The sequence below is a fragment of the Tarenaya hassleriana genome, unplaced genomic scaffold (genome assembly GCF_000463585.1).
Source record: "Tarenaya hassleriana unplaced genomic scaffold, ASM46358v1 Cleome24, whole genome shotgun sequence".
Lineage (NCBI taxonomy): Eukaryota > Viridiplantae > Streptophyta > Magnoliopsida > Brassicales > Cleomaceae > Tarenaya > Tarenaya hassleriana.
In genome coordinates this window covers 1347297-1358376 of record NW_010965696.1, presented here as the reverse complement: position 1 = coordinate 1358376, position 11080 = coordinate 1347297, and the positions used below count along the sequence as shown (strand labels likewise).

General features: G+C 37.0%; 2 protein-coding genes and 1 long non-coding RNA gene across 3 annotated transcripts in view; 1 reads left to right on the top strand and 2 right to left on the bottom strand.

The window, feature by feature from the left end:
* The window catches only part of LOC104815808, a 6567-nt gene extending 6309 nt beyond the window's left edge, over positions 1-258 (top strand). Inside the window, exon 5 of the long non-coding RNA XR_002024334.1 lies at positions 137-258. This is a non-coding gene — a long non-coding RNA (uncharacterized LOC104815808). The remainder of the gene's footprint in view (positions 1-136) is intronic.
* A 644-nt stretch (positions 259-902) lies between these two features.
* LOC104816081 (mitogen-activated protein kinase kinase kinase NPK1-like) lies at positions 903-2444 on the bottom strand. Its single transcript, XM_010544750.1, has one exon. It carries the CDS (start codon positions 2406-2408, stop codon positions 903-905), a length of 1506 nt encoding a protein of 501 aa, XP_010543052.1. The 5' UTR covers positions 2409-2444.
* A 4907-nt stretch (positions 2445-7351) lies between these two features.
* Positions 7352-9626, bottom strand: LOC104815805 (probable protein phosphatase 2C 25). Its single transcript, XM_010544362.1, has 4 exons — positions 8954-9626; positions 8333-8677; positions 7852-8031; positions 7352-7757 (listed from the first exon to the last, which is right to left on the bottom strand). The coding sequence occupies exons 1-4, from the start codon at positions 9455-9457 to the stop codon at positions 7599-7601; spliced, it is 1188 nt and encodes a 395-aa protein (XP_010542664.1). The 5' UTR covers positions 9458-9626; the 3' UTR covers positions 7352-7598.
* Between the last annotated feature and the right edge of the window lie 1454 nt (positions 9627-11080).

The window sequence follows — 11080 nt, the reverse complement described above, 5'->3', positions numbered from 1 at the left end:
CCCCCCCGAATGACGACATGGATCTCATATGGGCCTATGCCTTCTAAATATAAGGCCCATATAAAAGCCCAATAATTTTTATTTTATTTAATTATAAAACAGTTACAAACAAGATTTTTTTTTTTGTGTTTGGTAGGTAGACAGAGGCAATCAACTCGACCCCTCCACGAGAAGCCCAAACCGTCGAGCAAATAATAATAATTATATCTTAGCCAGCTTTGAATACTCCTGCCTTATAACTTAAACAATGTGTTTTTAATTAAAGTCAATTTCAAATTAAAGTTTACAAGTGAGTGTATTTAATTGAAGTCAAACGCAATTTGAAAAAGTCAACTATAATTTAATATAGTTGCTTTTATGGAAGAAGTAGCATATGTATGCAGTTTCAAAACGTTAACTACGCTTGTTTCTAATTTGTTTTAAAAAAAAAGGTAATAATAAGTTATGGCTATACATCATGTGATCTGAATCTAAATGAGTTTAAGATATATGAAAAAAATGTAGAAAATTATTCAAATAATATCACGTAATACTATATTTTATATATGTCATAATAAAAACGATGATATATACAATGCCCACTATCCAAAACTTCAAGGAATGTAAAAAGATGAATTCATTAGGAGTGTTGAATGTTATTCGGTAAAAATAATGTAGGAATATAATTTATGATGATAGTCGATAGACACCTCATCCAACTTGCAACTTGAGAATTGTATGGGATGCCAACAATGCCCACTACCACCACCACCCTCGTCATCTTCCATCGGTTCCCTTTTTTTTATTAATAAGAGAAATAAGAAAATGATTTATGGTATATATTTAAATTAAATATTATATTGTTCATGTGAGAGTTATCAACACCAGCATTAGGAGACCGTTCCCAACACACCACGAAGAGGTTAGATTGTTCGGTCCGAATCACATGCGATAGAAAACATAAAGTAAAGGCTAGGAATGAAACAAACATTTGTTGTTATTATTATTATTATTATTATTTTCGCCGTGATAATGATAAAGAGAATGAGAATCACAATGGTGACAGACGTTGAATATATCTGAATATTCTTTACAGCCAGAAAATCCGATAATAGTAATAATATTTCACGCGTCCCCGCCGCCGATCCCGCGTTCCGCGGCGGGCTACCGCCAGCCGCCGCGTCCCCGAGATTATTAAAATTACGATTTTGCCCATCCGACCAAACCTCCTCGACATCCAGAGATGTCTTGAATTCCGAATTTACCCTCGCCGAATTCGTATATTCTTTGCTTGTCCCTTCCCCTTCCCCTTCGGAAGCGTGGCATCTAACATCCACCCAACCATCTGATTCCCAATTTGCCCCTCCGGTCGTAGCCAATTTGCAAATCCTTACCATCGCGGACATTCCAGGGCTGGATCTCGACTCTTCTTCTCTGTCGTCTTCTTCGAACTCCGAGTTGACCCAGTCGAGTACGCAACGCGGAGATGAGGAACAGCTATCACGCGACAGAAATGGGTGCTGCAGAAGCTGATCGCAACTCCACCTCTTTCTCGGGTTTCTGTTCAAACACTTTTCGAGGAAATCACGGCCGATTTCTGACAGACCCGCCGGAAATTTTGGCAACTCGTCGGAGAACCCGATTCGAGTGAGCGAATCGAACCCGCGGTCTTCCCAGGCGGGTTTCCCGGTGAATATCTCGATTATCGTACACCCGAGCGACCATACGTCACTCTCCGGCCCCTGATACTCCCTCCTGATCACCTCCGGCGCCATCCATAACGGACTTCCACGTGGCGTGATCAGAGTCGTCGATTCACCGTCGCCAATTCTGATCGCCGACCCGAAATCTGCGAGCTTGACTGAGCTCCGGTCGTGTCCGAAGAGGACGTTCCTCGCCTTCACGTCGCAGTGAACGATTCCGAACGAGTGAACGTGTCGAAGAGCAGAGACCAAGCACCACGTGTACTGCCGGAGCAGAGCCTCGTCGATCTCGCCGGCGGCGGAAGCCACGTCACCGCGTGGAAGATATTCCACGTGGAGGTTCCGAAACGACGCCGTTCCATCATTGGACACGTCGTCGCCGATGAAACCGACGATGCATGGGTGAGGCTCGAGAGAGCGAAGAACGGCGATTTCGTTCTCAAGAGACTCCGCCTGAGAAGGGAGACACGTGGCGATATCCACTGACTTCACGGCGAAAATTCCGCCGTCGGATCTTCTCACCGCAGTGCTTACGGTGCCGAAACAGCCGCGTCCGATGCACGCGCCACGAACCCAAGAAGAGGAAGAAGACGAAGGAGAAGGAGAAGAAGAAGAAATGTGTCTGAATCTGATGCTCTGTTTCTCCATGTGTGCCAACGTTTCGTGTGTCCTGCTTGTGACCACGGGGCCTTTTATACGTGTGTTTGAACTGCTAAATGTGAACATAAAATAAAGTTGCAATTTTTAAATTGCTGACGTGGAATTTTGTTTCTACGTGTCTCTGGACACAAAATTGTGGTCGAGGGATACCGTTTTTATTTTGAAAATAGATCACGTGATATTTCATCTTCAAGCGAACGTTAGCATGTTTAATTTCATTGAGAATTCATTCTATGCCGTCCCAGTGGTTGTACTTTTGATTTAAATTAAAACTATATATTTTCTTTAAAGTAAAAAAAAATTATTCGCATGAAAAATATGTTTACTGAAAAATACAGGAAATGTCGTTTAAGGATAATTGTGGAAACGGTTTAATGACATCAGGATACTTGGAAAGTTCGCGGGCTGTTGCAAGAAACTGAACACTAGGCTATCATCCTTATCCAAGAAGAACCAAGTTGCGGTTAGATCTGGTCCGTTGATTTTTCGACAAGAGACAGATGTCAACGGTTCTCGTTTTATGCTCGTCATTTTTGTTTTAATTGTATTCTATTTTTATTTTTTATATAAATCTTCGTATTTTATTTTTTTTGTCAAATTTATATTTATATTATTTTCAAATTGAATTAAAATTTATTTCAAATTTTATCTGAAACGATATTTATTTATTTTTTAAAAATCATTTTATTTCATTTTTAAAAAATCAGTTTATTTCAAACTTATTATTTATATACGATTTATATTTTAAAAATTGTATATATAATTTTAGTATTAGATGTTCTAATGCGAATATTATTTTACTGAATTTAGATACTTAAAATAAAATATTAATCCATAATCACTATATATCGTCAAGCTATGAAAATAGAAATGAGTACTTGCAATTATTCGTATAATTTATTTGGTTATATATTGTATGTATTTAACGAGTATTGCAAAGGTCACGCAATGCTTATTATTAATATACAGAGAATCACAGATTCACAGTCATGCTTTGTTCTTTAAACTTACATGTTTAAGACTTTTATGTAACATCTTATGGAAATTAGAATGTTAACGTGAAACTCATTTTAATATTTGGATATAATTATTCTTTGGATAACTAATTTAGAGATGAATAAAATTATAATTTATTATTTCCTGTAATTTTGATAATGTCTATTATGTTAATAGGAAACGCCAAACTTCAATATTCAATTATATTAAGCTTAGCATATAAAAAAAAACATTGGAGAAATGTTCTTATCATGCATTATTTATTCGGTACAGAACCGAGCGCGTGAGGGTGAAGCAGGAGATTAGAATTACAACTGAACATATTGGATGCGCCCACGCCAGGCTGGATAATAGCAAAGTGGTTCCAGTTATGAGCTGACGTGGCGAGATATAAATGGTCCACGTTCGTTGAGAGATAGCCAGAGGCTCCAGTTGTGTAACGCTACACTATTGACGTGCTCCACCATTGTCCACGTATTAACATTTTTGTCTGCGGGTTATAAATTTATAATGAAACAGAAGTAATACAATTTTTTTTAATCTAACAGTATATAAATAAATATAAATGTGAAGTACTAAAAAAATACGGGTGAACAATATTTGATTTTTGTGGTGCTCAACCTATGATTTTTTTTTGGTGCAAACAATTATATCCAATATTTTTTAATAACAATTACATATATGATCAGCATCTATTTTATAGGGTAGAAATTCAGTATTTTTTAAATCTTAAATTTTGGACAGATCTATAAATACTTTTAAAGAGATTGGTTAGGCAGTTGATATTAAATAGAGAAAAAAATATACTGTTGTTAAAAACTGTAATTTAATAAAGTTCAATTGTTTTTTAATTCGTGTTTTAACTTTTATCTTTTCTTTTTATAATTAAAGGTATATAATCACTAACAATAGCAATTGAAATAACACGACTATATATATATATATAATTGAATTTTGATAGAAAATATTTTTTATAAAAATAATATAATTAACATATTGATTGTATATATGTATGTGTCTATACATATTATATTAATTCAAGACAAGTATTGTTATCAAAATTAATTAAAAATTAAACTTAAGCCAAAAAAATAATGAAAGAGTCCAAAATTTATAAAATAAAATAAATTTTAAATAAAATTCGAGGAAATCTTGTGCCAATCTGAGAAGAACGTGTAGGACTGAGTTAACGGTCCACCACTTGTTCCATATCTTTTTAGGGCAACTTTTATGTGAAACAACAGTCCAAACAACAAGATATTATTTCTCGAAGATTTAGGGGACCCATACCATATTATATATGTTATAGATCGGATAATCCACTTGCAAGTCGCTGTTAAGACCCTTGGTATATATTTAATATTTAATATTTTCATACAAAAAAAGACCCTTGTAATATAATATATATATATATATATATAAGAGGCATCTAATCGATACTATTGTATAATTAGAGGCTTGTTGACTTTAACAAAACAAAATTGACGTGGATAAATTATAATGTCTGTAGTGCATTACACATGGAAAATATCTCTCTTTCGAAATTATTATACTTATAAGATACCTCAATTTATTCAAGATCTAAACTAATTAAAAACAAATATATTAATTATTAGTATGTCGAACTCCATTCAGATTAAATTATTTAACTTTTAAATTCGGATAAAACCGTGTAGATATGTATGGATTAATGATGAAGAAAAATGCATAATTAGTGGTTTCAGAGAGGAGATTAATTGTAAATAAAAGAAGGCAAACATAGAGGAGACATAAGTTGCTGTGGTGTGGATTAGTGTCGTGCGAGACGTAGACAACAAAACAGCGAAACTCAAAATCTGGTGGCCGACAACGTAACATGGAGATGCATGCAAAGGACCCCTAACTCATCGTATATATATATAGCATCTCACACCTCCATGCCCACCAAAATACGTATAAATCTACGTATGATTGTGTGTATATATGTGCATATACTTTGTGAGAACCCACCAAGATGTGCGTATCTGTCTATTATCTAATTTGCCAAAAAAAAAAAAAAGATTCGCCAGAAGATATATGTTTCTGTCGCGGCATAATTAGATGAATCATGACAAAAAGGAGTTAAAGGAACAAAATTATCAAATACAGTACATTTTTCATGTGAATAGTGTAAATTATTAGAGTTTGATTTATATGTTGATTAACATGCTTAATCTAGTATAAAGATTTCCTGATTAACGTTGTACTTTGGATGTAATTATCAACCAAAACACCGAAGGACCCACATGTATTGCGCGTGTATCAATGTGTACATATCTTTACGAGTCAATTCAAAATTATGAGCCACATTGCTTACAGGAGTAATTAATTATTGGCAAACAATTCGAGAACGTTTCATGCATGTGATCGTTCAATTTCTTTAGAAACTTTTCGTATAAAATCGTTTTTTAATGGGCAAAGCGCATTAAATGAGTCATATGGTTGTAACAAAATTGGTATAGTGTTGTTACATCGAATCCATCCCCAAACTGTAAACTTTATAAATGAGGCGACAAGACCAAATAAAAATTCAATTGTCAATTAAAACAGCTGATTTAATAGACAGCGGTAATGGGTTGGGTCCATTTTTGAAAGGCCGAACCGGAGTTTGGTAGCATATTGCATACACCACACATGATGATGTGAGTGGGGGGGGGGGGTGGTGTTTGGTCTGTGGGCAAGAAAAACGACAAAGGGAAAGCCGAACAACGTGCCGTTTCAGGGAAAAAAGGAGGGGTGTCGTATGTAAACGCCGTGTTGTGCGGGCTGAACACAAGGCATGCGATCTGTTTCACGTGCCGTTTTTCTGTTTTTTGTTTTGTTTTGTTAATGATATTAATATATATCCGCACACATTTGTTTGACTATGGTCTCCCTGTTCTTCACGACCCACAAAACAAAACCTCGTTCTTATCTTGTCGTGTCGGTATTCATTATCAGCAATTCCCAAATCCCCATTTTAATTACTCGTGATAAATTAAAATATTTTAATATTTCATTGATGAATTATTACACTGCACGGCTAACCCTTGTTTTAGCATGGACGACGGTTCCGGTATCTTTAATTCTATGGTCTATCCAAAAAAAAAAAAAATCCAGATAAAAATATAGATTGGACATACATTTAGATCCAAAAGCAGGAATTTCAAAATCGATTGTTGAGTAAAATAGATTATTAGTTCAATTTCGAATATGTTTTTTTTATTTCATTCTCTGATTTTAATGATATATCATCATAACTCATTACAGACACGAAACCTCTTTGGATGGATCCAATTGAAGACATAACTGGGAGAATCAAAAGATAATAATGAACCGATTCATACAAAGTACAGATGATCGTCGGGTGGGGGGGGGGGGGGGGGGTGGTGTTTGGTCTGTGGGCAAGAAAAACGACAAAGGGAAAGCCGAACAACGTGCCGTTTCAGGGAAAAAAGGAGGGGTGTCGTATGTAAACGCCGTGTTGTGCGGGCTGAACACAAGGCATGCGATCTGTTTCACGTGCCGTTTTTCTGTTTTTTGTTTTGTTTTGTTAATGATATTAATATATATCCGCACACATTTGTTTGACTATGGTCTCCCTGTTCTTCACGACCCACAAAACAAAACCTCGTTCTTATCTTGTCGTGTCGGTATTCATTATCAGCAATTCCCAAATCCCCATTTTAATTACTCGTGATAAATTAAAATATTTTAATATTTCATTGATGAATTATTACACTGCACGGCTAACCCTTGTTTTAGCATGGACGACGGTTCCGGTATCTTTAATTCTATGGTCTATCCAAAAAAAAAAAAAATCCAGATAAAAATATAGATTGGACATACATTTAGATCCAAAAGCAGGAATTTCAAAATCGATTGTTGAGTAAAATAGATTATTAGTTCAATTTCGAATATGTTTTTTTTATTTCATTCTCTGATTTTAATGATATATCATCATAACTCATTACAGACACGAAACCTCTTTGGATGGATCCAATTGAAGACATAACTGGGAGAATCAAAAGATAATAATGAACCGATTCATACAAAGTACAGATGATCGTCGATTTATTCTTCTATTTTGTTAGAACAGATCAATTAACAAATAATTAAGTTTAAAAGAAAAAGAAAGAATCAAAGAATGAATGAATTCAACATATTTCTAAGGTATTTTCGTCTATGGTCGGCCTCTACTCTCCTATCCACTGCGATGATCCCTCGCCGTAGGATTTGATCTCGCCGTCAAAATCTAACCCGTCAGATGAACCTCCGCAAGCGGATCACCATCACGCTGATGTCATCGAAAGAGCCTCGTGAAGCCGAGAGCTCGGCCAGCTTCTTACAGGCCGACAACAATGGCCTCCCGGTTCCTAGGCAGATCGGTCTAACTATGTCTACAGCTTCCTGGTTACTCACCTGCAATGCCAACACACACACATTGTTGTTATTGTTGTTTTAATTCAAGTATGGATAAAGGGTTTTCTTTTTATATTTTTATGGTGATTAGTACCTTGTCCCATAAACCATCAGATGCCAAGATCAAGAACTCGTGTCCGGGTTCGATCCTAAGGATCTGTGTCTCGGGCTCGGCTATTACCCATTGTTTGAGATGACCATCTCCGATCCCTCTCGACACAGCCAGAGATCCTTGGATTCTCCATACACCATTGAACGTATCAACATATCCGCCCTGCATATTTACCCCCACCATAGACTGTTAGCCAACCGCATTTCATATCAACTATACACTATGTTTCCAAAGGATGGATCCCAACAAAACCTACAATTTGGTACCACATTCACAACAAGGTTTACTAAATCCGATATCGAAAAGATTTCCTATACTAAAACGCTCTATTCTACTCATATTCTCAAATCAATCAAAGTGCCTAAAGGGTCCGAATAGAGAGATTGAATTCAATAGCGCAAGCTCTTGTGCCCTGAAAGAAAAAACAAAACACCAAACATATAAACGGAGATAGGAATCTAACCGTGCTCTCGATCCTGTTCCGTTCATCTTCTCTAGAAGGTCGGTGGTCAGAAGTCAGGGGTTGTGCCACGCCACCGACGCTCATAACAGCTCGGCAGTCGCCTGCGTTGGCCACCACTAGATTCCCGTCACGGACCAGTGCCGTGACACAGCACGAGCCGCCCCTTCCTTCTTTCTCCTTGAGAAAATCGGTGTCTGTGGTCAGGTAACCGTGTCTCACTGCCTCTGTGATCCCGAGCTCGCCTCTCCTTCCGACAACTCCCTCGAGAATGTTCCTGTCCAAGTTCTTAGCCGCAAACTCCGCAGCTTTTGCTCCTCCGTGCCCATCAAAGACCCCGAATATTGCCTGAAATTCACAAACACGGGTCGTTGGTTTCTTGGTTCGTGGAAATTATAACGAGATATTATCAATATCTATCTACGTCTTAGATGTTTCAACAGCAAATTCCACATAGACATAGTGTCTCCTCCCCTCCACATGGATAGATTCACAAGTTCCACAATTCCTAACTAATTAACGTGTTCGTACAAATGGACGCACCAAAACATCAAACAACTCACATAAGAACCCTAGTTTGCATCATTTCTAATCCATTTCGTAACACAAAAACATAAATTTTACCTGCTTGGGGTCACCGTGAACACTGGTGATGGCAGAGAACCGATCCTCCATAGCCTCTCTCCTTCCTCTCCGGCAATATACCGAAAACTCATCACCGTCTCTCTCCATCACTCTCCTCTCCTCCCTCGGCGTCGCCTCAGCCGCCGCCGCCGGAGCTCCAAAACCCGCCGGAGCCATCGGTATATTCAGCATCGCCGGACGTTTCCTCTTATGAACCCCTCCTGGCGGGGAATTTACGGTCCCCAGCCCATGACCCGGATCCGATCCTAAACCCGAAGGCGTCGGGAAGAACCCGGTTGGGGGTTTCTGGAGGCGTAGGCGAAGCGGCGACTTCGGCGAGGCCACGGCGGAGGGAGAAGACGGGGAGGCGGCGGAGGGCTTGAGATGGGTTAGGGCTGGGGTAATCGATTCATTCGCCGGAGAGATGATCGACGCTTTGTTGCAGAAGAGCGACGACGACGGCGAGAACACCGGGGAGTTGCAGATAGCGACCGAACAAGACATCGTTCTGCACTTTTTCTCGCCCTTTCTGTGCCTACTACAGAAATTTTCCTAGGATAAACCCGAGATTTTCTTCCGATTTCTTGGATTTGTTCGGAGGAATTCTCGGATTGATTGATTGATTTGTTTCTATTTTGGTTTCTCCGTTTTGTGTCAACGAACGAGAGGGAGAGAGAGGAGGTATATAAACACGAGAGGGAAGAATGATTGGACTCCGTGTCTCGGGCTCTTCCTCACCGTCTAAAAGACGGATTTACCCCCTTACCCTATTTACGGCTTCTATCCTTTATTTTATTTTATTTTTGTTAACTGGCTTCTATCCTTTCATTCTCTAAAAATGTATCAAACAAATATTGTAATATGTGTTCTTTTTAAATCATAAATACATATATAAATTTCGATTTTTAGTTATTCCTCCCACCAATCTCATCTGATTTCTTTAGACCAAATATTACCCAAGAAATATCATATATTTTTTATAACAACACGTTATGTTTTGATGAAAATACTTATTATTTTTGTTTTGGATTTTTAATTATTTATATTTATGTATCAAATGTAAGTTTCTCACGATGAAACATAAAAGTCTCCGTGAATTGTTATGAACAAAAGGCAAGAGCAGTGGAATAGAGTTACATAGAACAATTCTAGAAAAGCAGGAGTTGGCAAAGAAGAAAATACATAAAAACTGATTCAAGAAAAAACAGCAAAAGTAAATTTAATAAGACCATTTCCGAGGATAAAATGGTCATTCGGCTTTATGTTGAAAAGGGTATAATCGGTAAATTACAGTATAAGTCAAAACACGTTTAAGGAAATGAAGCCAATACGGTGCGTTTTAAGCTGTACCCCTTTGTTGGTGTTTTATTTATGGCAACGTATGGTATGTGCGTTAAATAAGCGTGAGTTGACTCTTGTCTCTTCTATGGTTCATTCTTTTTTATATGTTTTTTATGATTTAATGTGACAGATAACAACTGATAAGGACCGTTGTGGGCCCCTGATACGCTCTTTGCGCAGCTTCTCCGAAAGTTACCGTTATGGACATGAGGTGACCGTTGCACACTGATATTTCAAAAATAAAATAACAAGATATGAAAATATTTTATTGTTATTATTTAATAAATAAAAACAATCTATTTAATAAAATTATTAGCATAGATTATTTTCAAAAATCATATAGTTTTTTAGCTAATTAAATATTTTATATCTTTTTAAAATAAAAATGAGTTTTGTTTATTTAAAATATACAATGACAGTCATTTAAATAAATACATAATAACATCATATAAAAATTATGTTTTAATCTAGAAACTAATGTAAAAATTTTAGGTATTGATGGATCGACCGTATCTCAGAATATCCATATGGTTGAATCCTAGTGGAGAGAGGGTTTGACTGGTTGTACCGCAGCAGTTGCGGATGCGGGTGGCAGCGTTTTCAGAACGTTTGATAGCGATTATAAATGATTAGTACTGACTGGTTGAGAAGTTGCTGTTGGTAGCGATTGCGGGTGGGTGCAGTTAGAAGTGAATGGTTCATTATGGTTACGGTTGCGTTTTGATATAAATTGTCAAAAAAATATTATTTAAAAATAATTTTTTATAATAGTTTTAATTAAATTTT